The sequence below is a fragment of the Gymnogyps californianus genome, chromosome 17 (genome assembly GCF_018139145.2).
Source record: "Gymnogyps californianus isolate 813 chromosome 17, ASM1813914v2, whole genome shotgun sequence".
Lineage (NCBI taxonomy): Eukaryota > Metazoa > Chordata > Aves > Accipitriformes > Cathartidae > Gymnogyps > Gymnogyps californianus.
Window position 1 is genome coordinate 15018290 of NC_059487.1, and position 27754 is coordinate 15046043.

Below are 27754 nucleotides of genomic sequence, written 5' to 3' on the forward strand. Positions count from 1 at the left end.
AGTCTTATTAACAGATTAGAAAGGGTTTGGGAAATCTGTAAAAGAGGAAAAAGTGAAAAAGAATGCTCTCTGGTTTAAATCCCCTTCCAGAGACTTTTTTTTTTCCACTTAAGAAGTTTCAAAGCCATCATTCAAAATCGTTAACTTCTTACAAGCAAAATTGCACACTAGGTAGGTTGTCTTAATAAGCTTTCACTTGCTGTTAGTCTTCCTCACCGCAATTATGACGCACATATTCATGAAATCTTTGCAGAATTGGGCTCTAGTTGTTTTCTGTGCTCTCAAATCAGACTACCCTTTACATGTTTGAGTATTATCCTTTCGTAGCCGAGTAAAATTATTTCTATCTGAAAAATCTCAACATGGAGAACAGCTCAAAGAGACTGCACCTGCCTTATATTTTATTATTTTATCCCATAATTTGTTCCTTATCGTCACATCTCATATGTGCTTGACAGTGGGCATAACAATTATAACAATGGCAATTGTGCTGAAAATATTTTTAATTTAGTTTCAAGCTAGTATCAATTCATAACTAGAGAAAGGGAAGAAGCAAGGAATACAATGCAGGATGCCCTTATGAATGTTTCTTGTTGACATTATCTATTATCTTAAAATAGATATTTGTCACACATTGCAGAGATGGGAAGAGAGCTATGCACCCATCCCAAATTCCAGGAATGGAGCAAACTGGACTTGCCAGGGAATAGCGTGCATTTATTTGCTTCCTAAGAAAGGCAGATGTCTGTGGTTTCCCTTCATTCCTACTGAAGACCAGATAGTTCCACCCTGCAGCCTTCACTCACGTAGGTAAGTCTTTGCTGCTCACTGTACATCACGGGTTAAAGATGACTCCTGGTTCAAGGCAAATTGCAATATTATTACTACAGTGAAAACAGAAGCACTATTTTGTGCTTCTTTGGTGATAGCGATTCCGATCCCAGAAAGACAAAGCTGCCACCGCAAGAGTTTGCTGCCCAGAGCATGAACATGCATGTTTGGTAAATTAAGACCACGGGAGACATCAGTCTCCTAGCCCTGCACCACAACGGATGAAAAATGTTGCCCAACACTGCTCCCTTGAGGCTGTGAGCACAAGCATTGAATGTGCAACACCCGCCCTTCCAGACCTGCTGCAGAACCACCACCGACACCACTCACTGGACTATCTACGAATTATACGGAAAAACTAAGATTAATATTCTCATTAGACCCTATAATACAGCATCCGTATAATTGGAACCTCATTGCCCATTGGTTCACGTTTACCAGAAAATAATGGTGCTTATCAGAAGACACCGCTTTCTCCTTAACTGGAAGAGCAAATTATTTAAGCTGTTTGCTTTATATTTCGTGCGGCTCCCTCTGTCCTTCCTACGCACGCACATTTAAGGGCCCATTATCTTCTCGTTGATGCAAGGGGGTTAGGTATGTAGCTACCATTAATGGTAATGAAAATAGCTCCTGTTAATCTCCCGTGCACTGATAGTAAGATAATAGCCTACTTATTAAGTACCAAGGCTAGACTAGGAGTTGCACTGAAACGAGCAGCATATTGTCTCTGTGGGATTCATATGTAAATGCTAAACCACTGCTCTGTGTCTACAGTTGATGATTAAAAAGAAGTTAGCGACGGCATAAACCCGCTGTCCTGGCACGTGCCTCTGAGCACTGCAAAGCAGCTCCAGGTCCTCTTTCCATCCGATACACCCTCACCTTTGGGGAGCATCTCTGGCGAGCAACGGATGGAAATTGTCCTCCGATAACCAGGCGAAGCGAGGTCTGCGCTTTCAGACGAGCCCCTCAACCTGCTCTCCGGGCCTAGCAGCAATGCACGGCCTCGGCTGCAAACCCTGCCTCAGCTCACAGAAATAACTGAAAAAGAGCCCGTAATTCGATATAATTCCACTTTACGGTCAACTTCCCCTCAGAGCTAAACCACCGAGTGTTGGGGGTTTGGGTTTTCGTTGGTTTTTTTTTTTTTTCCCCAGTCTGGAACTGAAGCGAGTGGAGCGCACCCAGAAGTAAAGCTTCATGTCGGTTTTGCTTGGTTGAAACAAATCCATTTCTTCCTTAAAAAAAAAACAAACCCCAAAAAGTTTGATAATTCAACAATCTGCGTATTTCTTCCCTGAATACCTTCAAGACTGTCTCATGGAAGGGGCCGGGGTGTCGGTCGAGGCCCCGGGGCCGGGGTCCCGGCCCCGGGGCCTCGACCGACACCCCGGCCCCCCCCCCCCCGCCCGGGCCGCAGCGGGTTAAGGCGGCTTACCCACAATGCCTCGCGGCCTTGCAACGTCGCCGATCGTGGCGGGACCGGCGACTGCGCCGTTGAGGCGCCGGCAGGGATCGGGACCGGCGGTGCCGCCGCGTCAGGACCGGTGGTGCGTTTACTCGGCCCCTTCATCTTCCTTCCCCCGTCGGGCTTTCGGCTTGCTCTCTCTCGGGGTGGTTCGCTTCCACCGTCGGTCACAGCTCGGTGGGGCGGGCAGGCCGAGCTGGCGGTGCCTCAGCGCCGGCCCCGCTTGGGCCTGGCGCCCCCCCCCCGCCCCGGGCTGTCACACAGGACGGTCTCTAGGGGAATGCAGGAGGTGCTAGTGCCTGGCTGGCGTGGCGGGGAGGAGACCTGAACTTCTCCTCACGACGGGCTTTCCTTCCCCCCTATTTTATCTGTCTTTTTATTTTTCCTAGAAAGGAGAGGCCGGTGTGCTCGCCGGGAACCCGGCCATGTTCTGAGGGAGGCCTCCAGGACTCAGCTTGGATCCAGGTATCGCAGGTGTGCGTGAAGAAATTGCCCTCCTCGCGTCCCCTGTGAAGCTCTTGGTAAGGCGGCTGCGCTTCTGAGTATGCAAAACTGCACGACTTTAAAAGTATGCACCAGTCTCTGATACATATTTGAAAGTGAAACTTGCCTGCTCCGTGGAGATGGGTGGCAGCGTTTGATTCAAAGTGTTTTCTCAGCTGACAGGGCTTCTGTGGCCTTTTTGCCCTGGTGAGACCCATAGGGAGCCTTCAGGACCGTGAAGTCACGCAGGCCACGTCACCCGCTTAATCTTTATATACTGAATTGCAGAGCTCTTTACGGGTTGGCTGTGTGAATTTGCTGCTGCATCAGAGGAGCAAAGTCCTACTATAGCTCATTTCCACTTAAAAGTGTCTAGTGCCACTTCTGCCTTTTTGGTTGCTTTTAGCAAGCTAAAGATTCCTAACATGGGAACTCATATCATGCATGTCTAGTTTTTGCTCTGGAAACACATTGTTTGGGAAATAAGAGGGAAATTGATCTGTGTGAAGCTGTCTATTTCCACCTTGGAACCCTTAGTCCAAAATATTTATATTCTTCAATGAAAACTTATTCCTAAACTAAACATTTTCTTTACTGCTCCTGTCCATTTACATCAGTTCAACACAATGCATATTTATTTAAGGTGTCTGCACAGTTGTTACTGCAGTGTTTACTCCTGAAACTTAAACAGCCCAGTGGCTATGTGGGCTATACTAGGGCTCAGCTTTTGGGTGGTAAACAATGATAATTTGATCGCTTACAACTTTGTGGGCAAATACAGTTGAAAATAGAGTAGGCATCTCTAAAGACGTTACCTATTAGAAAGCTTAGAGTGGGAGTCTTTTTCCTTGTCCCCCGTTCCTTCATTTCCAAATGATTTGGTGGAGGAGAGAAAGGTGAGAAGCTGGTGGCCTCAGTTACTGCCTCCTTTCCTTGGATGCCGTGGTCTGGATGAAGCTTTGCCTTCCCACCAGACAGACGTGGTGGTTCGGTCAGGGAACTCGGTGTTTTTGCAATGGGCATGTGTTCAGATTGCAGTTGGCCAAAGTCTTTCTTTTAAAAAGTTTTTATCAAAAAAAGCAATTATGGCAGACCCAAAGGCAATTGCTTCCTCTGTCAGCTTGGAGTCGGAGATCTGAAACTTGTACTGTATGTAAACACTGAAATGGTGTGGATATTGGCTGTTGTAGGATGGACGTCTCTTTCTGCTCTATAGAAAATTCCTGGCTCGTGCAGAATTGGAGTGGGAAAAGGCTTTCCTGTTCAGCTCCAGCAATGATTGTTTGCCACTGAGGCTGGAAGACCTTTGCGTATAGTCTGCCTCTGTTTATTATTCTGAATGAAAGCCTGGGAAAAAGGAGGAAAAAATGGTAAAGGATAGCGGTAAGGGGAACGAGCGGCCAGCCAAAGAGAGGGACCTTGTAACTTGTCGGCAATGTACAAGAAGTCGCTGGGGAAATACAGCCCTGAGGAAGGGGAGTTGACATGCAAAGAGAATATGACAAAAATGGCAAAGAGAAGGGCCCAAAGTATGCACAATTGTCTGTCTGGCCATTACTGCTAAGTTATTTACTTAATTTCTGTATGGCAGAGGAATAATTTTCCCTTATCTTGCCAGTGACAAATAGTGGAATTGAAGACGTGGACTTCGATTCATGTAGATGTGTTTAAGATATGAGCAAACACGTTTTATGTGTAGTGCTACCTCCCTCCTCACATGCACATGAGTACGTTATGTAAAATTAAACGTTGTTATTGGAATGCTATTGGAGAACATGTGTTTCATTATACAAGGGGTCGCTTGCCACACTTTTGTTTCCCTTTCCTGAAAGTTACACAATTTCCATGTGATTATTGATAAAAATAATTCTGTTCAGTTTTAATTTGATGCAGGATGACTGGAGGATTTTACTCACTGTTAATTACAGTAACCTTTTCAGTCAAACCCACTTTTTTTTCCACAACTTATCTGTTTTTGTCTAATACAAATTAATTAAGATTGAAAGGTAGCATATTCTAAACGTCAGTGAAAACGCTGTCCCTCAAACTACACAGAATTAAGTATTTGTCAACAAGATGTTTACGAAGGAATAAGTGCGTTAGATAAAAGGCAGTGAGTTCTGCCACAAATAACTTCCGCTTTTAACAGTGATAATACATAGGTGCAATGTTGAGCTTATTTTTTTCTGAATCATGTTGTCTTAGCTGGTGGTGCCTGTAATTGTGTTTATTGTACCGCTGTGGTTGCAGTTCACAGGAAGGCTGTTGTGCTTTAGAGCTGTCTAAGAAACTGGTGTTGTCACATTCATACAAATTTAATGTTTTCTTACCTGTAGCATTTTTCTTTTTAAAATAGCCTTCCTTTTCTAATTAAAGATGTGTTCTCCCTCCATCCTCTACTGAGTTGCAGCAATTGTATGTAACGCTTAATCATTTAACCTCTAAAATTATTGCAAGATTGTTAATCCTATTGATAATTTAAGGATTTACGACTGTTTAGTCAAATAGCACAGTGAACAAGTGTCAAAGACTTGCATAAAGGCGTTTCTGCCTCTCAGACCAGTATTTGATGAAAACGTCGACCTGCTATGTTTTTGCTCCGTATCTTGACTGACGAATAAGCTTGACAGTTAGTAGTTGGTGCAGTTTCTAGTCAGCCTGGTGACTTCTCTGTCTTCTATTATGTCTTAGAAGTTCGTTTTCTGGAGTAGAAATGAAAGGATGCACTGGAAGTAAAAAGGAAGAAGAGATGCTATTTATTTAAAATTAATTTAAATATTGTATTACCAAATTAGTTGGAAATGTGAATTCTTTTTTTATCTGAGTTGCAGTCTTATGCTGCACCCTACACTGTATTTCTTTCATTCATGAGTGTTTTGTGTACTTTCAGTTTTTCCAGGTTGTATACGGTGTGTGACTCACATTTTTTTTTCTTAATGTGAATTTTATCTGTAGCTTGACACTGCTCCCTGCTGCTGCATGTCATGCTTCGTAAAAATTAGAGTAAGATGATGCAGTCTGCCCGTGAGACATGACTATCGGAATTAGAATTCTATTTTGCGTAAAAGGTCCCAATAACTGCCTTATTTTCTTAGAATTCAATTGACAGGCAAACTCAATATTTCTGGAAAATCACAATTTTTTTGTATCTTCTAGTAAAGCGCTCTCTTTAGCAATGTGTTCAGCACTCTTAAGTGTAAGAGCTTCTGCTCCTTTGTCCTTAGGTCTGTTTAGTTGTATGCATGTGATCCTGTGTAACCATGCATGATTATAAAGTGCTTTCAGAAAGGGTAGCGAATGGGTCTGGGAGCAGCATCAAGTAAGAGTCTGTTGTGATACAACATATGCCATAGCAGAGTTTCCGTGTTTATCACCCCTCGCCCCCTTTTCGGCTATGGCTGAATTACACCTTTCCAATGAACGAATGAAGATGACTAAATCGCCCAAAATGTACAAAGTAAATGGAAAAGTAAGGTTGTGGGGTTTATGGTGTTTTGTTTTGTTTGTTTGTTTTTCCCCTGCAATTGGTTGTGATTCAGTGGTTTAGATTGCAAGCTTTTTCACGGAGGTATGCTTGTAAGGTACTGAACATCTTACCAATATCAAATCCTTGAATATAACTTAGTTTTTTGTTTTTCTTTTTCTCCCTTTGTAGAATCATGGCAAGTCCAAGAACAAGGAAAGTTCTCAAGGAAGTCAGAGCACAAGATGAGAACAATGTGAGAAAATTATAATCTTCTTTAGATGAGTTTTGTAGAACTGAATTTTCTTTTTACCTACTCCAGGTGCATGTTGCAGTCTACTACAGCTATTGTCTTTATAGCACTAGTATGGCTAACTAATTGTAACATATACATTTGGCTATCTCATATTTCAGTTAGTTCCATTAACTTTTATTTATATATATATTATAATACATTGCTGCATATTTGGCACAAGTCTTTCAGAAGTTCTAGTAATGCTGTAACCCCTGGAGTCTGTTAAACAAGTGATATCTTGGGCACAGCTTAATTAAAATGGTCTATTTCAAGTCGCTTGATTATACGCTACCTTAAATGTGATAGCCCATGGACACGTTCAGTTTTATTTATATCGATGCATTAAACCTTGAATGGTGATTCCAATCATAAGAACCTAAGTTGTTGCACTGTATGAGCAATAAAGCTATTTTTAAGAAAAACCTCTGTTTAGATCTGCTATCGTTTACTGCCAAACTGTAGTATGACTGAATAAACGTTCCAAACTTTAAATGTTGCATCTTTATTTTGCCAAGGAAACCTCAAGAATTCAGTTTGCTTACTTTCTCCTCCTTCAAGACAATATGGAAATGAAATCAAGTTGAATTCTCTGCTCATTAATTTCAATTTGCTCATCTGTATTTCTTCACTGGTTTTTGGTAGTCAGTACAGTAATTTTTATAATCCAAGTCAGACAAGTTAATGAGTATTTCTTTCCATGCAGCATAATTAAATATTTGAAGGAAGCTTATGCTGTCAGGGAAGGTGTTTCCAAACACTAAGAACTCTCCCTTCTGAAATTATTTTCTGTCTGTAACGTTTTCATGATTTGACTTTTTGAGCTGTACTGTGAATACTTCACATGGACAAGTGATGGCTGAGTGTTAGAGATAATTGTTTTTCTCTCGCAGGTCTGTTTTGAATGTGGTGCGTTTAACCCCCAGTGGGTGAGTGTGACCTATGGAATTTGGATCTGCCTTGAGTGCTCAGGAAAACACCGAGGCTTGGGAGTTCACCTCAGGTCAGCCTTTCAAGCAGACGATGGACTGAGTTGGGTTACCTCAGGGCGCGTTATGGCTGTGAACAGAACGTATTGTTTCAGAAGTGTATAGAATGTCTCAGTTCCAACATTTCACTGGCAGTTTTGCTTCATGCTCCTCTCCAAAGTGAGCTTTACTCTCTGTGTCTTGTCTGTAATTAGTTGGGGTGTGTGCTGCGCCAGTGCAGCTACGTTATGCCCAGTTCTAGAAAGCAATGTCTCTAGCTACATCTTGAGGTTGTGCAGTGGTGTTTGGTAATACTGCGCTAGTCCTTGTACTCTATTGTTTTAATCTTGTATAATCTTTATCGATTAAAACTGAAGTAGTGCTAGAGCAGCTTGAGAGTTGAGCAAAAAAAGTCACAGTATGCTTACAGAATGTTTCTGTCGTGTATGCAAGTGTATAAAACAGTTTTATTCTGTTCAGGAGATTTTTTTTTTTGGTAATATAAATGATAGTTTTTGTTTTTCCCAAGAAACGTACTCAACCGAGATGGGAATCTATGGAATAAGAACTGCTCTGTGTTCTGGAGACTCACAGTGTGTGTATGTATAATAGGGGCAGAGCATGGGATAGTTACTCAAATGAGAAAGGGAGAGAAAGTCCAGGAGGGAAATCACCAAAGCAAGGAGGCCGTTCAGAAGTACGTGCTTTGCTTTTCAAGGGGTGATTTGAAGCTCATTAGTGAGTAGAAATCGCATAGGAAATGAGAATTTGGAAGTATTCCGTATGTTACATAAAAGAAAAAATGAAATTACTGAGATGAGGATATGATGAAGGGTGTTTCTTTAGGGACAAAAAGAAAGAAATCGGTCAAGATACAAGTCTTAAAGAGCCTTCGAGGCTGATGTCTCACTTTTCCCCTCTGTGACCTTGTATTTAACAACAGGGCACTGTTTGGGTTTTTTGTGGTGGTTTTTTTGTTTGTTTATTTGTTTTGGTTTTTTAAATAGTTTAATGAGCAGTAGCAAGAATTTATGGCTCAAAGCAGAGTTGAGATGCTAACTGTAGTCATAAATGCCCTGGGATGAGGTCATGTTATGAGGTAGGCTATATTAAACAGTTGAGCTGTCAGTACCTGATGGTCGTTACGAGCAGAAGCATGGAGTGGGACAGGAGGTGTCCTTGCAGGTCACTTAAGTGTAACTGTGAAAATAGACAGGAAAAGAAAATTGCAGAGTGAAGAAGTATGGGAAAAGGTTCTTGTATATAGTGGGTTAGATTGATTTCTGGACTTGAAGAAAGCTGCTTTTTCTGTCACTTGCCTTCTCTTGACTGTCTCCTTTAAGTGCCAATAAATAGCATGATTTTAGCTTATTTTGCTGAGGATCTGACCACCTTCTTATGATGATCTATCTTTCTATACTTGGGAGAGTGTTCTCTAACATGTTTATACTCCAAGCTTTTTGAGATAGGTGGTAATAAGCTTTTTTTTTTTTTTTTGTCCCTGCTGATACAGCAGGAGATTATAACAAGCTGTGATTTTAATTTTTTTTTTAAAAACTGCTTTTCAGTTTTGTACGTTCTGTAACCATGGACAAATGGAAGGACATTGAGCTGGAGAAAATGAAGGCTGGAGGTAATAGCAAATTTCGAGAGTTCTTGGAGTCTCAAGGTGACTATGATCCCTGCTGGTCAATGCAAGAGAAGTACAACAGCAAAGCTGCAGCTCTTTTTAGAGATCAGGTAAGTTCAGTTGTGTGTGTCCCCTCATCCCCTGCTATCTGAAAATGTCAAAGTACTTTGTAAGCACTTGTTTTTGAAGGGCGAGGAGGGAAAGTAGCAACCTTTTGAATCTCTGCAATGGTTCTTGAAAGGGATAAGTCTTAGAGTGCTTCTTCCCAACTCTTGTAAGAATTTTCTTGAGAAACTTTCTTTTCTGCATTTAGCTGAGGTGGCTCAGATTTTCACTGCTGCAGTTTGTTCCAACTAGTTCGTCAGTGGAGCTGTTCCAATCTACAGTAGACAGTTTACTATTTCAGCAGTACAGTTTTATCCGAAGTGATTGTTGATAAATCTTTTGTGTATGTAGTAACAGAATGGTAAATTAATTTGCCAAACACTGGCAGGCCTATAAACAAATAAATTAGTAATTGTAATGGCGTTATCATTTCATGGAGGTCTGGAATTTCCAAAAATGAAATGACAAACAGCTTGAACTCGTGAGCTTAGAGACTTACAAAGATACTGTATTTTGATGCTGACCCTGCCATGGAAGTGGTAAGAAGGTACATTCTGTGCTCACTGGGATATCCATGCAGCTTTGAAGTTTGTTGTCTGTGTTGTCTCTTTGCATCTTTAGAAGTTGCTAGGAATAGGAGACGGTTGGCTGAAGTGGAGTATCTTGATGAAAGCAAAGAATTCTTAAGTTCTGAGCTGTAGGCCTTTTAGTATGTGAAATGGGGAACTGTAGAGTTTCTGTGCCAAGGCCTTTGGAAATTTTATGTTAACTTGCTGAAGTTATGACTTGGATTGGAGGAGCGGTATGGGGTGAAGAGATGAAGTTCAGGTCCTTTGTTTGAAGGAGGCAGAGAGAACATTTAAATTCTATGTATGTGTTTTAGCCGCCCTATGCTAGAGTATAAATCCACCTCTTTCTGTTCCTCCATTATTCTGTGATTAGTGCCTACATCTCTTTATTAATCTAGTCTTTCCTCTTCAAACCAAAGTTGCCTGTTTGAAGAAGTTGCCTAAAATCAGTTGCCTGAAACAAAATCAGTGGTCAATTCAACATTACTAGCCTGAGATGCAGAAAAAAATCGGTTTCTTGTGAAAACAAATTAGTTGATCGGTGCAGCTGGCAGCAAATTGGAAAAGTGACTTGTCCTCACTTTACAGGACCAGCATATGACTTGTATGAAAACTTTGACCTAGCATTGTTGATTATTTTCCAACCTCTTCTAGGTAGCTACAGTAGCTGAAGGCAAGGAGTGGTCCATTGAAACTTCTCCTGCCAGGAACTGGACCCCACCTCAGCCTAAAATGTCTCTCTCTTCCACTCATCGGTATGTATTCTTGTTATCTAATGTTGATACAGCTACAGCAGGATCAAAACCTGATGTTTGAATGTCTGCTGGTTTTATTTTGTTGATGGCGGTGTCTGAACAAGCATTTATTTTGCTGAAGTTAAGGAATATGAAGTAGCAGGGCTTTAATTTCTGTAATAATTCCCACGTCCTCCACCTGAACCTTAAACCATGGCAGACAAGTGAGCAAGAGCAGAGGACAAGCCATGCTGTTTTTATCTTGACTTGTAATGCACCTGAGACTAGTCACTGTGTCAAATGACGCATAGTGTGTCACAGCCTTACCTTAACTGCAGTGCTGTTCCAGTTCGTGATTGAATGCCAGGGAAGAAGAAACAGACTTTTTCCTTATGGTGCTAATTACTAACGGCAGCATCAAAGCTGGACCGCAGCAGTTTTGTTTTTCTGCTTTTGCATATAGTGTTTGTTATTTTTTCCACTAAAGAATCAAGTTAACTGAAAAAGCAGTTGTAAATCATGAACAGGCACTTCATGCCTGGCCATCATCCAGCAAGTTCAGGGGTTAGCTGTAGTCTGAGTAGCACTGTCTGTGTCTGGGCCTACTGTTGCTGTATTCATTCAATACTCCAGTGGCTTTTAGTGGTTGCATTAGAGTTCCCTACTTGACAGATGAAAGAAATAATCAATTTTGCACCTGTATTATGATGATATATGTCAAGCTGCACTGCTGAGCTAGTGGGTTTTGCTTCACGCGGTTTGATTTGTAAATCTTTCATTTCAGTAGTTCTGCTGGACAGTCTCAGACTGCAACTGCCTCTTCTGACAAGGCTTTTGAAGACTGGTTAAATGATGATGTCAGCTCCTACCAAGGGTAATGCAATATTTATTAACGTTTTGAGTGCCTGGCCCTCTAGCATAACAAAGACTTGGATGTTATACTACAGCTACACAGCTGTGATTCTGATTCAGTAGTTAACAGTTACATCTTGTTTACTATTAGAATGTGTTGATAATATGTGATAAAGGATAAGATGAAGGAAAGTGCCTCTTAATGCATTTGTATAACAAAAATGTTTGAATAGCATGAAGAAAGAGCTTGTAACTGAAAATGTTACTGTGGTGGGCTCCAAACTGGGGAATTTTTAGTGTATATAGTATCTTACAGTGATTTGAGTTAAACAGGGGTATTTATAAAGCTAACACTGTTTTCTTCTTTCTTTGCTTTTCCCATTTTCATGTATCACTTTATTAGGATTTACTCAGACTTCTGATATCGATGATCTGTTAAACCTGGAGAATCATTAAGACCACATTAGCTTGCAGAGGGGACACTTTAATTTGCAAGGATTCACCTGTGGATCCTTGTTGGTGTTAAGTCTTTATGAACTGAGTGGTTTTGTATTTTGGGTGCTAGGTGCTTTAGAACTTTTTTCCAGGTGTATTTTAAAGTCTGTTAAACAATTGTCATTCTTTCATGCTTTTTAGTTTTTGTTTAATGGTTTTAATGAATGCATGCTAATACAGATACTATTTATTCTTTTTCTTATGGTAGTGGCCAAGAGAATCGCTATGTGGGGTTTGGAAACACAGTAAACCCTCCGAAAAAAGAGGATGACTTCCTGAATAATGCTATGTCTTCATTGTACTCGGTAAGGAATTGCTTGAAGCTTTCTGTGACGTGGATTACTATTTTCTTCTATTTTGTCCCCTGTTATGGGAGAGTATGAATGGAGAAGAGAAACTAAAGGCTGCAGGTAGATTCAGAGAGATGTAGAGTATTGGTTGTATTCTCAAAGAGTGAAGAAGGTACTGGTGGACTTCAAAAGGCAAGATGAAGGGAGAAACTTGAGCAAAACTTACGAATTATGTCTGGTATCAGTTCATAGAAATAAGGAAATTAGGATATAGCAATGGATTAAGAACTAATACTCAGCACGGCTTGGAGGAAAAAAAAAGTAATTACCTGTTGGGCATAGCAGTTAGGCTGGTAATGCTCTAAGTAGATTAATCATATTAGGTATGTTCCATGGAAAACAACGGAAATCTGTGTGTACATGGGTGCCAGAAGCCCTGAGCAGTGATGAAAACATTTGAAATACTTGTGACAGGGTGTGAAGAGATAACAGCATATGGTTGAACAGTTGTCATTATTAAAGTAGAGACAGTGAAAGATGCATTGTTGAAGGAAAATGGGAATAAAGTTGGAAGCAGTCAGGGACATATTGGTGCTTTGATAGTCTGCAAAGTAACAGTGCTGAACAATATTTGGGATTTGGAGTCACTTTGAAATACAGTAAGGTTTTCTACCAGGGTTAGTGGCCAGTAGTCTTCTGTAGAGCCTCATTGGTCTACATATCCATACCAGGTTCCATTGTTTGGGTTTTTTTGTTTTTAAATATAATAATTTCACTAGAACATAATAGAAAAAGGTAATGCCTGAGCCTTTGAACAGTATTCCAGGTGATCCCACAGGATGCTTAGTATAGGTCTGCTGAATATTTTCTAGGTATGTCATAGATTGTAGGCCAGAGTGTTCAGATTAGAAACCACATCTATAATGTATTGCAGATGTGCTAAGACAGCACAGGAGAGATGACACTGTTGTCCAAGTTACTGTCAACCATTATTTGAATACATGATCTCATTGAAACTTTTTATTAAAATGCCCTCTTGTGACCACAGATACATACTACAGTGCAATTTTAAGTCGTTTATTATAGTGAGACTGAATATTTGCATGTATATTCATCCTGGTGAGGAAACCAATTTTCCTTCCACTGCGGATGATTGTTTTTCCCTACACGTGCTACGTTTATGTATATACATTATTTTCTGCTGTTACATATCAGAGGGAGCATTTTCTGTAGAATTCACACTGACTACACTATCCAACTCATTCTGTAAAGAACAGATGTAACTGCAGTTTAGGTTTGTCTTGAGTCCCTTGAGACTCTGCTTAATATAAAAACTACGAGATGCATCACTTTGCCTTTTTTGCAATTGGTGACATAATTATCTTTCAGTGTTTCAGCATAGGACAAGAAGGGCAATTAATAAAGAGACTTCAAAAGAATAGGCAAAAAATCTTTTTTCTGCTTTTTTTTAAAAGATGTTCCCTCAACCTTAATATGTGGTGTGGTCAAATTAAATAGAAGGGGTAATGAGAAAAAGATTCTACTATTTACAGCCTTTGTATGGAAATCTACCCAAAAGGTAACATGTTACCAAAACATCCACATTTCAAACAAAGCATCTACACTTTGACGGAAATCAAATTGATAAAAGGCAGTGGTAGACATGGATATTAACCTTGCATTCATAGCGCTGTGTTTAAAAGATTCTGTAGCACAGCTTAAAATTAGGTGGTGATGATCTGCAAAGAAAAAAACTTATATCTGTTTCTTCATTCATTATTATATGGAAGGAGAACCACAGATGTGTTAAAGTTTGTTTCTGTTTTTTATCCATTCAAGTATGGTGGGGTTTTTTTCCACTTGTTTTACTGGGCAGATTCTGGATGAATGAGTTACTAACAAGAACTGAAATCTAACCAGTTGTGAAGTGATTTTTAATGATTTTGTTAAAAAAACAAAACAAAACATTAGAATCACTCTCCTGCTCCGCTTTCTTTTAGCTGGTTTCTTAATTGGTATCTGACAATCAGTAGTTAGAAGAAGCCTTTCTGATTCATTACAGAAAAGTCTTTTAGGAAATGGCCAATGGTTTTCAGATCTTCCAAGAACCAATGAGGCAAAATAAAGCTTTGTTTCTTTTGTTTTTAAAGATAAAATTTGCAGGAAACAAGCAGGTTGAAGCTTTATTATGAAACAGAAAATTGCTGAATAGGTATTTTATGAATTGCTGCCTCATGTTTTAGACCACTGATTCTTGTTTTCTCTTCAGCTTTTTCCAGGCATACATTTTAGCTGCATCTTGATTTTTTTCTTTTTTTTTTTTTTTTTAATTATTTTTTTTCCAACCCGTGCTTGCTTGTTGAAGAGCCAATGTCTGTTTACTAAGGTTTTAATGTCTTTTCTTTTTTTCTGGGGCAGGGGGGGGAATTTTTTTCATGTAGCCATTTTTAGTAGACTAACATCTGAAGCGCTCAGGTTTGTCCACATTGAAGCTGTTTTGACACAAGTAATGGAAGTTCATTGCTATATTACAGTTAAGTGAGAGACTATAATTTTTGCTCCTGCTAGCGAGTAGTTCTTATGACTACAGGACAAGCTGTATTGGAGAACATTTTGACTTAATTTAACATGCAATACTGAACGCTTGGTTATTCACTATTGTTCACACATAGCTTATGACATTCTCACTTTCTTTAAAGGGATGGAGCAGTTTTACGACTGGAGCAAGCAAAATTGCCTCAGCTGCTAAAGAGGGTGTAAGTAAACAAAATGTATTTCAGTGTAATTCTTGCAAACTCAGAGATTCTGTTAGTGTTCTAATAGTAATGTATCTTTAAAAGTATTACCAAGACAAACTAAATTCTGCTCTTTGTGTATCTTTGCCTACGGCGTATAAAATAGATGCATATTGAATGCAGATCTCTGCCTTAACTATTTCTTATGTTTCTGGATGGACATTTTTGTAAATTTGTCCACTGGATGTAAGCATCAAGAAAGAACTCAGCAAAAATTTTTATTATAAAGCGGAAATTTCGGTCTATGCCAAGTAAGGCCAAATTGCATTCTTCAGCAGGAATTTAATACCAAATTACAAACTGCTGATGGTTTTATATTTTTTCCTTCCTTTGACTTCTCTCTAACTACAGCATTTTTGTCAGTTTAAATAGAAAGCTTGTTGGGCAGAGGTTGTGCCTAGAGGTTGTGCTTTGGGAAAAACTGCGGCATGGTCTTCACGCTCTGCATGTTCCGCAAATTTGCGCACTTAGGTGACAGTCATTCAACTAACTGTAGAATAAAACCAGAGGAAATAAAAATTTATTACATGTTACATAGATGATGGTGGAAAGAGATTAAATATTTCTGTGAAAATAATGCATTACAACTTTTTTTCAGTTTCATTTAGTATTCTTCCAAACTGTTATGAGTGTGACAGTTATCTCTTAAGTTTAAACAGTTTATGAGCATAACAGTTATCTCTTACTTTGGGTGACATTATGAGAGACAAAAATATTCATACTCGTCCTCATTGGCCCACCAAGGTGTAGTCTATATTGAAGACGCTTTCTTCACCCTGTTGTAAGTTGAGAAAGACTGGTGCTTCCCCAGAGCAATCCGGAATGCCGGAGGTGGTGATATGGATATTCTCCATTCACTGTAAAATTCTGGCAAAGGTCCGTTCATCTTGGAGAGGATCATGCAGCATTTCTAAATGTGTCTATTTAAAAATGAAAGGTTTTATTCCTAGTAAACTTGAATGTATTTGCTTCTTTTCACAGGCTACCAGATTTGGATCTCAAGCAAGTCAAAAGGTGATTATAGATTTAGCTCTGTCTTATTGACTGTAATTGGCTTTAAATGTCATGTATTTGCCTGCACCTATTGATTTAGACTAGATCATCCACAGACCAGTGTGTTTTTCCTTCATAGTGCACAGTAATTTTTAGGTTCTAGCTTTTATTTCCATGGGAATTGCAATCAACTGCAGTGATCAAATTAAGCAAGAAATAAGCAGTGATACTCTGCTGTGTATAACTTTTGGGTGTATTGGAGAGGCAGTAGAATGAAATGCTTTAATTCATGCATGTTTGCAAACTTAAAATACCCTTATTTTATTTTTGTGAACTTTAAACGTGGTCTATCTTGAAGTAGTTTTCTTGGTGATAGGTTATAATGCAAGCCATCTTTCCATTGCTAAAGCCTAATAAGATATTACAAATGTGAACTGCTTAATATTATTAAATTAACTTGCGTGTGTGTATTTAAAAGGTAGCAATTACAAAAGCATTTCCTCTTTCAAACTGGGTTTAAAACAGAGACAGTCAGACCTGAATTACACAGAGCTCTGACATAAGCAAGATCCGTTTGCGTGGAAAAGTTTTAAATTCAAGTGTAAAAATGTATAAAAGAATAGGATTCTTAATGTGCCAAAGTTCTGAGTGAGAGGGCTTACATATATTAATAGATATGGTATAGGGAGTTTTACTTTGAACTATAACTCTTCCTGTATGTATAGCATTAGCCTGGCATGCTTTCTGATATGCATAGGATGCTATTGCTCAGAACAAATGCGAAACTGCAGGTGTTGGTGTTCAGACCGATGTATGCAGCAGGGTATTAATACTCCAAATAGCAAGCCAAACTTGTGCATGTTTTGCAACAAAAATGTCTTGTTAAAGCACCCAAACTTGATACTTGGAAGCTTTAAAGTATTTGCTGCTTGGCTTAAGTGAGGAAAAACTAAGTGTTCTACAAGTCTTCCTCTTTCACTCCTTCCGGTGGTTTCCCTTTTAGAGAAATGTTCTTTCTTTAGTATTATTAGCAAACATAAATATAATATTAAGTGTAAAAGCTCATCGCATCTACTGACAAGGACCACAGCAACATGGTGCTCTAGAGTTTAAGATGTGTTACTGAAGCTTAAATTTTGTTCCTGAAACATCTGATCTTTTGCTCTGTAGAACAGATTTAACATCTTTTTGATGTAATATATTGTTTAAAAGTATATTTGGTGTCCAGTGACCAAACATATTCACTGTTTGTCTTGTCAGTAGATGTTGAAGTTGAAAAAGGTTCATGCTACTTAACTTGCCTGAAAAAATGCTGCCGATTTTTTGCTAAAAGCTGCCTCTACCTTCCTTGCTCTTTCTCTTTTGCTGTCTGGGTAAAGTTTTGGGGCTACAAGCAGCAGCCAGAGCCGGTAACGCCCTCACATATATTCTTGTGCATGGACTCCTTGTCGCTGTTCGTGCTGAATATGTGCATTTGCTCTTGAGCTGTCTTGTCTTTTTTTGCCTTAAGTCAAATCTGTTTAGAATAACGTTGTGTGTTTCATACAGTAATGTTTCTTCAAGCCTATTTAAAATAGGTTAAATTGGATAGAGATATCCAAACTCCGCACTGTCAGAAAACATACTGTACTTTTGTCCATGCTCTTCATAAACACAGATGATTTCAGGATTTCTGTTTGCATGTCTGATCCAGGAATGCAGCATACCAAGAACTACCCTGGGGTGTTGTTTGAAGGCAGACTCTTTAATAAATGCCCCATTATGTAGTAGTGGTGGTTAGGATACTATCCTACATTCAACAATAGTAAAGATGAAGAAGCAATTCAAATGGAAACACAATTGTACCCAAACCTTTCCTTTCCATATTTACAAAATTACGTGGTTGAGTAAATGGGATAATATGAGAATTCTTCCTGATTCTAGCAATGACTTCACTTAGCATGCCTGAACTGTTAGCCTTAGTGTATTACACTCTTTAGTATGTAACAGAAACAGTTTGCCAGGTTTAATAGACTCCGAAGGACTTTTTCAAAGATGAAAAATCCCCTTTCTTGTTTTTCTTAAACACTTCCTAGCCTCACTTCCAATGGAAACAAGCCTTATGTGACTTGCATTCACGTTTCTTACTAGGTGGAAATGGGGTTACCTTTTGCCTTTGTCTTCTCAAATAACTTTTGAACTGGTAAGGAGTAGAAGTATTGGAGATAATGGTGGCTGGGTAGAGGGGAGATCCTAGTAGTGCTGTGGCTAAGGGAAAAGCTTTTTAGACACCTGGGAATCTGTGGAGGAAAGATGCTCAAGGTGCTCCATCCCCAGGAAGAATATGAATGAAGGCTCACACCCTAACCAATGTTAGTGATAAGATATAAACCCTTAGGAAATGAAACTTCATTAGACTCTGCTAATGTTTAGGAATAATGTTTGTCTCACAAGCAGATTGGCCCTTTTGGATTAATTGGGCTAATTCAGAAGGTAATCAGTATAATACAGCAATTCTGAAGAAAAGTTTAAATCAATCAAAGGCTTATTATGGTAGTAGGGAAAGGAATGATTTCAAATGAAACATTTGCAAACCCTGCTGTCTGTGTCACTATCGTCTTATGAAAGTAATTTTGTGACTTACACTGTAGGCTTACATTTTTGTAAGATGCCTCTGAAGTACAATATCCTTGTACTTGTTCTGGATTGCAATAGATTTCTGAAGGTCATTGTTTTCTCTTCCTGCAAACCTGGAGCTGTTAAAAAGATTACAAAAATCTTCTGTCACAGCTTTGCCTCTTGTGTATTGCTTAGAAACAATTGCGTTGTTATTAATAGATGACAATTGCACTGCTACAAGACAGAAGAATTGGTGAAAAATTGGCCAAAAAGATCTAATTGTACAAGAAATTCCACTAGTAAGGAAAAATAAGGGTGGATGAGGTCAGTTCTTCCAAATACTCAGCTACAGGCATTAGCAAGGGGCCCATCTTCTAGGCTGTTGCTGGTTGAACCATTGCTTCTGCTTCCAGTGCAAGGTCAGACTTTGCTTGGACTCTGCGCATCTCCAACAACCTATTGCCATGTGTATCTGTTTTTAATTTATTTTCTTTTAATGTTTTCTGCAGCACTGTACTGTGTGTGCTTTTCAGCTCATTCTGCTTGTATGAATCAAAGCTTAAGGCTTCACGTGTTTTTGGAGATACTGCTGAGAAATTAGCCTGCAGAAGATGTTGGCTGTGGGTTTTTGGGGGTTTGTTTTTTTTTTTTTTAAAAGGAAAATATAACTGACTTTGTTTTTGTTTTGCTTTTAAATAGGCATCAGAGTTAGGTCAGACATTAAATGAAAATGTTCTCAAACCTGCACAGGAAAAGGTAACTTTGGACCTAGTAAATTACTTGCAGAACATGGTTATGCTGACTTAGGGAGTGATTGTTTCCTCCTGCCGCAACTGCCTAGTTTGTCAGTGCATCCTTCTGTTTTTTCATATACTAGCACAGTAGCAAAGGGGAAACATCAAATTCAAAGCTAGTGTGTTACCAAAGAAAGGTTAATGAGCGTAATTTCTCTCCACCAATCTTTCCCATGTCCACAACAGTCTGTTACATTCTTCCCCGTTAGATACTATTTTATAAATGTCATGCTTTCAATAATGGAAGATGGGACAAGATGAAAATGCACCCTAACTGGATATAAAAATCGGTTATTAAAAAAAATTATTAATAGTAGTATCTGTGAGTGTTAAGTTCATAGTGTTTTACCCATCTGCCTGCCAGCATTGTTTTAATTCAGCTAAGCATCTTTGAGCCACTGTAGTTCATCTGCTGCCTCATCGGGGGCAGCAGAATTTGGGGCAAAGTATATGTTTAAGATGAATGCGGACAATTTATCAATAGAAGTAACATGTTCTTGCAACCTTTATTTGGTATTCATTCAGAATATTCTGGTAGTCAGTTAATACCAAGTTTTGCATGCATTGATGCACAAAGCGTGGTCTAAAGTAACATTTTGATGAGCTGTTCTAGTTGCTGTGTTGTTTCTAGGAAACTAGTTTGAAGCAGATTTTCATCTTCCCTGTACAATTGTTAGTGACCAAATACATGTGGCTAACGGCACTTCCAACAGCAGTTGGAAGAAAGCGCATGTGCTGACCTGAGTAAATACAGACAGTCACTAGTGGGCATATAAACAAGCAAGGCAGTCCTCGTAAGTGACTAGTGATCACTGATACTACAAATTGTAGTCAAAGATTCTCCCTAGTGTCAAATGTTGCCTTCCTGCTTCATATGTTTAAAAAAAAAAAGTACTTTTACGTCTTTCCCATTTGGCATGCATTTGTTCCGTGCTTCTAGAATTTTGGATCAGCTCCAAAATTTTGAAGTCTTCTCTAGAATGTGGTGCTCTACTTACCTACGTACCTTTTCCCAAAATATATTGGTTTTGACAAAGCAGACTAATTTTGCTCTCGTAAGAGAAGCAGTGCCACCACTTTGGGATATGGATAAATTTTCAATTTAAAAAGAATGGTTTAATCACATTACAAAATAATTTCTCTTGCATTATCTTTATTAATTCAACGTTCTTTATATAGCATTTCAAATCACAGGAGAAGACTCTAATTGGTTTTCTATTCCCTAGAATTATCCACAACTTATTTCAGAGTGCTTAGATGCATTATTTTCAGGATTGTTTTTAGGGTGCATTTCCTTGAGCTGATTTTTATTTTGTAGGACAATTTAATGAGGAATGTTACATTCTGTATTTTAAAAAAAGAAAAAAAAAAAGGTCTATTTCCCTTAGGATGTTGTGCTGTTAGTTCTAAGTAAGTGTTACTTTCTGAAGTAAGTATTCAGTGATCACTGCCTGGCACATATATGGTTATATAAGTCACTTGCTTTGGAACAGCTGCCATTTATTAATTGGTGAAAGGCACCAATTATATTCTGGCTGACCAAAGTTCAAAGCCTTTTTAATATTTAAATAAGCATGTATAAAAGAGAATAAAATTAATCTGATAAGTTTTTAATCTCTCCAAGCCAAATCTTTTTATATAGTAAAATATATTTATAAAATGTCACGTTTGCAGATTTTTTTTTTTGTACTGGTGTTTTTATGCTCAGCATTAGGGTAATGATACCTTCCTCAAACTGTATGTATATCTGCAGAAAATTCCCACAAACTTCAAAGGAGTGGGGTTCACTCCATTATAGATCAATGGACTTTATATGTCATTTTCTTAACTTTGTTAGTTTTGACTTAAGTATATTTTGATTCACTTTCAGTTGGGGTTGTTTTTTTTTAACACTTTTTGTTTTTACCTGTTAAGCACAAGTAAGCTTGTCTTAAGGTTTCAATAATACTTTGTTTTATGACTAATTACCAATACTTTGATTCACATAGGTGAAAGAGGGGAAAATATTTGAGGAGGTCACCGTGGGGGTATCACAGTTGGCCAGCAAGGTATGAAATGGCCTGCCTGCCTTTAAGGAGGCCAAACAGTAAGCCAGTCTCCATATTCTTGTGAAGAGTTTGTAGTGAAACAAAACCACTATGCAGCTTTAGTCTCTTCTTGCGTTGAATACAGAAATTTTGAAAGTGTCATTTTCAGTATGCAGTACTTCTGTTGGGGCTTTAAAAAGCTGTATAGGTATGATGTAGTCCTCATAATGGTTTCACTGAGGGCGTGATGTAGAGTTATAAGACAGCCGGTGTCCCAAACACAAGAAGAAAATACCTGCTAGAGAATATGGAGACAGCTTGCGTTACATTGGTACGGTTAAACTTACTAATGTTCTGTACCTTTTTTCTTTGTCTTCTTTTGCTGTCATTGCTTGGTAATGTGGTAAGTGCTGTCTACAACTGCGAAGTACAGAAGTCCTGCACAATCTAATACCTATTTTAGTAACTTGTATGGTGTTACCTGGGAGGGTCTGTCTTTCTAGCACTGTGAAAGTCAGCGCTGGAAGCTCTATCATGTACCAGCTTAGTGCCTTAAATGTTGGGAATATTTGAATAAAATAAGCGATGTTACCTGTTCTGTTTAGAGCCTGGCAACTTTAAGTCTGAATTCTGGGGTTCATCCTCCGTATCTGTGACTTAGAAGAGTAACTTCCATGGGTGTCACTTCGGAATTTGTGTTTCTAATCTGACACCAGTCCGTTATGGCCCCAAAAGGATTCTCCTAGCAGTCATGTTTATTCTAGAACTCAACTTTTGGCCTGTTTTACACGGGCAGTGAAATAATACTACTGAAACGGAGTGAAAGTAGTTTTGTAGAACAGTAGAAATATAAATACTAGTTACATGAATCGTAACATCAAAACATCAGTGCTGTCATTAAGTTTAATTTTACGTAAGGAGTAATTCCAGCATTTTTGTCAAGGAAGTCTAGGAGAGAATTCAAAAGCTGTTATTGACAATGATGGGTGAAAAAGCTAAACATGACCTACTTTTCACATATTCCAGCAGCACGATGCTGTCAAATGTGTGTTCTTTACATCAACCATGTAACTGCCCATCAAAAATATTAATAAATTGTGAGTGAAAATTTTCTGATGAAATGTGTTCTCTTTATCTGAGCAAGTGGAGGAATGTGTTGTGGCTTTTGCTGTTGGACTTGGAAGAGGTGTTGGTTCAGTCCAAATGAATGGAGTGTCTTTTTTTTTTTTTTCTCTAGGTTCAGGGAGTTGGAAGTAAGGGATGGCGAGACGTCACCACTTTTTTTTCTGGCAAACCAGATGATAATTCTGAAAGGTATTTTTTGTTAATATTTTCTGTGTCTCTCTAAACATATAATTTTATCTCCTGTATGTCCTCTGCAGTATAGTAGTAGCAGGTAATTTTTAAATATGAAGAAATTATTCTGTCTTTGCTAGTAGTCCTCCTGTATGTAATACAGGAGGAATTCAATCTTACTATTTGTTTATGACAGTTGTTAAACTGAGAACAAAATAGTGCACGGCACCTTGGTTTTAAAATTATTCCAAATGCATATCCCCTCGCCCTGGGCCTATTAGTACTTAAGGCTGTTAACAAAAATCTGTGAATTAGAATATAAGCTTATGCCATTCAGAGCAATATATTTAGTTCTGACTTCGTCCTCAGTTTTTGTTTAAGCAAAGGGCAGTAGCGTTACAGTTGTCCTTGTTTGTGGTCATTCATTTTTATTGTTATGTTTGTTATAACTAATTTATTTCTACCTGCTTTTCTTTTCTCCCCCCATAAAAGACCAGCTGAGGGAGACAGCTACCAGAACAGTGGAGGGGAGGGCTACCAGAACAATGCTGTAGATCAAAGCTTCTGGGAGACCTTTGGCAACTCAGATCCACCAAAAGCTCATAAATCTCCAAGCAGTGAGAGCTGGACCTATGTGGACAATTCCACAGAGAAGAAGAGCTCCGATAGCTGGGACGTGTGGGGCTCAGGAACAGTCTCCAACAACAAGAACAGTAACAGCGACAGTTGGGAAAATTGGGAGACCAACTGGGAAAACACAGGAGGGGAGAGCAAGACCAAAAAACCTCCTAAGGCAACAAAAAAGGCATCTTCAGCTGATGATGGGTGGGATAACCAGAACTGGTAGAACTCTGTTAACCCTGTTTTGCACAGCTAGGAAAGGGAGGCTATGCTGGCTGATTGAGGGGAGAAAGTTTTATGCGCAACTGGAGTATCTTGGTTGACCTTACTGATCTGTTACTTTTGTGCTTCCCATTCATTCTCCTTTCTTCTATCCCAGTTTAGGAAAAAAAAAAAAGTGGCATCTGAATCTTTTATTACATAAAGGTGGCTCTCCCTTTTTTAAGCATAGTGATCAATATATTCTCCTTGCACTATTGAAGCTGGGTACAGTGACTTTCCTAACACGGATGTTCAAAGTAAAAAAAATTGATGCAAGCACACTCATGGCACAACCTTGCATGTGTAGGTTAATAGGTATTCATCCAGTCCTCATATAATTTGAGATGACCTGAGGTGTTTAGTGCAAACAAAGGACAGGGTGTGTCTTGAAAAGATAGCCGTTAAATAAGCAAACTTCAGTTGAATAGATATAGTTCAAATGCCTTACGGATTGCTCTGACCATATTAAGTCTGGCAATTCAATATGGTCTTTAAGATACTTTTTATTGGAGCTGTTTTTCAACTTTGAGATTTTTTTTTTTTAGTCTTCTAAAACTTATTTTCTCCCCTTAGAATTAATAAGGAATCTAGAGCTAGATAATTATTTGTGTAAACTCATAGTTTTGACCTGAGCTCTCAAGGGATATCCAGAGTGGCTCTACTTGCCCTGCTTGCTCAATGGATTAAGAGTTTGCACAGTGCAGCTCTCCTACACAGAAAAAATGCAAAGCTGTGGTGTTCTCCTTCCTTACCTATGCCCTTCTCCCTGTTTGAGTATTTTATATAGCCTGGTTTTTCTCTTTCTTCCTTGTACCCATTTATTTTATCTATTCTGATAAAAATGAAATCTTTGTGCTGCTTATGGCCTTTTGGACATCTGTCTGGCAACTTGGCAGTGAAACAAATTTGTAAAAAAGATTCCAGTAAGAAAAGATGAGTGGAAAATATGAGAACATTGAAGAGAGGCTGGCAGCAAGCCCCTTTTAAGATAAGTAGATGTCTGGATTTAATAGTAAAATTTAAATTAAGCAGATGTTTTCCAAATTAATATGTCAAACTGTATCTCTGTTTCTATCATGTATTTCTCCACATTTTCTTCCTGGATCTTGTTAAAGAAACACTATTTTGGAAACTTTAGAAACTCCTTGTCAGCATTAAGGAATGGAATAGAAGATTCAGTTATTTCTCAGTTTTGACCCAACAAATTGCTTTGTGTGACACAAACCATAACCTCTACAAAAGGATTGTGACTTTAACGACAAAGGTGTCCTATGTATCCCATTTTATTTTTGAGGGTGGGTGGAAAACGTACACTCAGCCCGAAAACAATCAGCTCGCTTGAAAACTTGAAATCATGATGTCGTTACGTAGTCTGCTTTACTACCAGCATGGAGTTCTTTACTGTGAACCCTGTAAATCTTAACACCTAAAAACCCTTTTCTTTTTAAAATTAGTTAATTTGTTCAAGCAAACAACCAACCTAAGTTGTCAAAGTTACCTTAAATAATGCTTCATTTCTTTTTCTCTTCACAGAGGTCTTTTGAGCTTATAGTAATATCAAGAGGTTAAAAAGGAAGGAAAATCATGAATCGCCTCAAAAGTAGCAGATTTTAAAGGCTTAAGTCTAAGTAGAAGTAGCTCTATTTATAGCCTGATTCTGTATTTCTATTAGTAGGATCTTTCAGATGGTGAACAAAATATTTTTCTAGTCTTCTCTAGCCCTGTCCTGCAAGAGTTGGGATTTCTTTTTTTTTTTTCACCCTTGCTTCTCCTGATGGCACGGTCTCTGAAGCTGGTGCAGCAGGACCCAGTGCTGCTCACGACCCAAGCACTACTCTAGGCTGGGCCATGCGAGGGGCCCGAGGCGTTCCTGCTGACACGCTGACCCTTTGGAAGTGCGGAAGGCACGAGAGATCTCGGTTTACAGTGCTGCTTGTGGTACCACTGGCAGAAGTTTACAGCCGGACTATAAAACAAGGATTTTGTTCTGCTTTTTCTCCAGTTCCAAATATACCTTTGTCATAGCTTAATTGCATGTCAAATGTAACTTTGTATTTTTATGCATACACCTCTGTTGCCTACTTGTCATTTGTCTGCTGCCCGGTATGAAACTGTAATGCATGTACTTTGAAGGCGGTGCTGTGTAATGTATGTGAAGTGGCACTGCCCAGTCCTTGACTAACGGTTAGTCTTTGTGAAGTGTTGCGGTAGCGGTGACGGCAAAATGCATCCGATGGGTTGCACTGTCTGACTGCTGGTGTCTGTCTGGAGTGATGTGAAGCTGATTCAGCTTCCTCTGTACCAATTTATTACAGTTTCTCTTTCATAAACCTCCTGAAATAGCTTGTAGCAGGATAAGCTTTATTTCAGTCCATTCAATCAACAGTATTGTGATGTGTATGCGTACGTTCTCCTCAGCTGTGTGGTTTGCCTAGGAGAAAACCGGTTTATTTATGAATCACTTGCAGCTACAATTGGCATGAGCCATTTGTTTTGTTCTTCTGGTTTTATTTTTGTATCTCTTGAGACTTTATGTTCTAAATTAAACTAAACAGCCAGAGCCCTACTCAGGCAGAAGCTTTGGGTAATGATTTTTCTGCCAGTTGAGGAGACAGTGACAGAACAGTTGCCGTCTCTCTTTTTGCAGTGCTGTAGAGATGCAACAAAATGCTACAACTCCCAGAAAGGTGTTACTGGAAGATACTAAAAACCAATATAATGGCAGAAAGTGTAACTGCAGCCACAAAACTGGTATACCAGCTGGTCTCAGTTTGACAGGCAAATTGGTATTTTTTTTTTTATGACTTGTCTGAACCTGAACATTTTACCATGTCTTCCAGAGGAGAGGATGAAATGAGGGCATTTTCTTTTGCAAAGCCTCTGTTTTATTGGATTTTACTTTTTTTTTTTTTTTTTTTTAGTGTAGATGGCTGGGAATTTTCTGCAGTTTGGTGGAATGCATGCAATCAAGGTGTATGTGTGGGGCGAGTGTTTATGAATTAGACTTTGGTTTTTTTTTTTTTTCCCCCTCTCCTCTCCCCAAATCCTCTTTTTTTTGGCCTGATCCTGAGCGCTGTAAACAGAGGCATTGAGTGCAGCCTGCTGGAGCCGAGGCCACCTACCTTAAGTGAAGATGCAACCATTGAATCTGAGTGAGCAAGTGGCTTGGCAAGGCTTTGGTGTCACTGTGTGCTTCACCTGTTTGGTGGATGAAGAGGGCTCCGCTTTCCTTTCAATCCCACACCGTGTATTAACAGTTTAAAGTCGTACAAGCAAATTGCCAGGAGAGCGCGCAGAATGTGAAGTGACTACTGCAACAATTGGACATTGCAGTGTTTGGCTTAAATTTCCTAGTGTTTCAGACTGGCTTATTGCTCTGTATGGCTTCAATTTTGGAAAATACAGAGCAGCTGGATTCCTACAGGTAGTCTGAAATAAGGAAAACTTCAAGACGTTCAAACGAAGTGCCACTTGCGAAAGAGTGAAAGTCTTAGAGAATGTTCCTGAGCCAGGAACCTAATCCTAGGATTTAGGGATTATTTTAAAATGTTTCACTTGTGTCTTGAAACCTGTGAATAATTATAACATTTCAAGAAGTGCTTGGCCAGCTCTCCTTCATAGTTGAGACCTCAAGGATGCTGCTGCTGCTTTTATTTTCCAGGCCAGACTGTGTAGCATTCCATGGGTTCATAGTGTATTTATCAATGTAATGATCTGTGCAATAATTTAACAAGTGTAGGTAAAACCTTTGTTGTTTAATCCAGGATACATTTAAAGATACAGTGGTCCTCTTGGAGAATAGCAGTCTACCAAGGTATTTCAGTTCTCACCTTACTGTGGGAATATTACATTTCAGTAACCCTGTGAAGAAAGGCTTGAGCAATCAGTGATTTAAACAGAAATCAAGAAACATTTTGATGTCCATTATTAGAGTTTGATTGTAATGGCCGAGTGACCTCTAGTTGTAGAGCCCTCTTTCATTTTCATGCCAGCAGAAGCTTGGTCAGTATGGAGTACTGTATCTTTAACTTTCCTGATGTGTTTTTTGTGAAGTTCACAGGAATGGCAATTTCAGTGAACACTATTCATTGTTCTGTAGAGTGGTACCGGACTTGAACTGCAGTGTCATCTTTTAAAGAGCATTCTAATAAAGCAAAGAGATACGGAGCAGAATGGTGTTTAGCCC

The 27754-nt window shown here is 39.0% G+C and overlaps 1 protein-coding gene across 3 annotated transcripts; it reads left to right on the forward strand.

Moving 5' to 3' along the window:
* The first annotated feature begins 2335 nt into the window (after positions 1 to 2335).
* Positions 2336 to 25816, forward strand: ARFGAP1 (ADP ribosylation factor GTPase activating protein 1). Of its 3 annotated transcripts, none has more exons than XM_050907466.1 (14): positions 2336 to 2384; positions 2692 to 2823; positions 6441 to 6504; positions 7434 to 7543; positions 9077 to 9248; positions 10467 to 10567; positions 11331 to 11420; positions 12102 to 12198; positions 14883 to 14939; positions 15960 to 15992; positions 19269 to 19325; positions 21352 to 21411; positions 22628 to 22704; positions 23179 to 25816. In XM_050907466.1, exons 3-14 carry the CDS (start codon positions 6445 to 6447, stop codon positions 23531 to 23533), a joined length of 1269 nt encoding a protein of 422 aa, XP_050763423.1. In that variant the 5' UTR covers positions 2336 to 2384; positions 2692 to 2823; positions 6441 to 6444; the 3' UTR covers positions 23534 to 25816. The 3 variants fall into 3 exon arrangements, with proteins under 3 accessions (XP_050763423.1, XP_050763424.1, XP_050763425.1); XM_050907467.1 differs by having other exon boundaries at positions 11334 to 11420; XM_050907468.1 differs by lacking the exon at positions 19269 to 19325.
* Positions 25817 to 27754: the final 1938 nt, after the last annotated feature.

Bases quoted from the DNA above. Each gene is read 5' to 3' on its own strand.
- ARFGAP1 (XM_050907466.1), top strand. From the start codon at position 6,445: ATGGCAAGTCCAAGAACAAGGAAAGTTCTCAAGGAAGTCAGAGCACAA. The intron at 7,544-9,076 runs GTCAGCCTTTCA...ACTGCTTTTCAG, and splicing joins GGCTTGGGAGTTCACCTCAG to TTTTGTACGTTCTGTAACCA. The intron at 14,940-15,959 runs GTAAGTAAACAA...TTCTTTTCACAG, and splicing joins CCTCAGCTGCTAAAGAGGGT to GCTACCAGATTTGGATCTCA.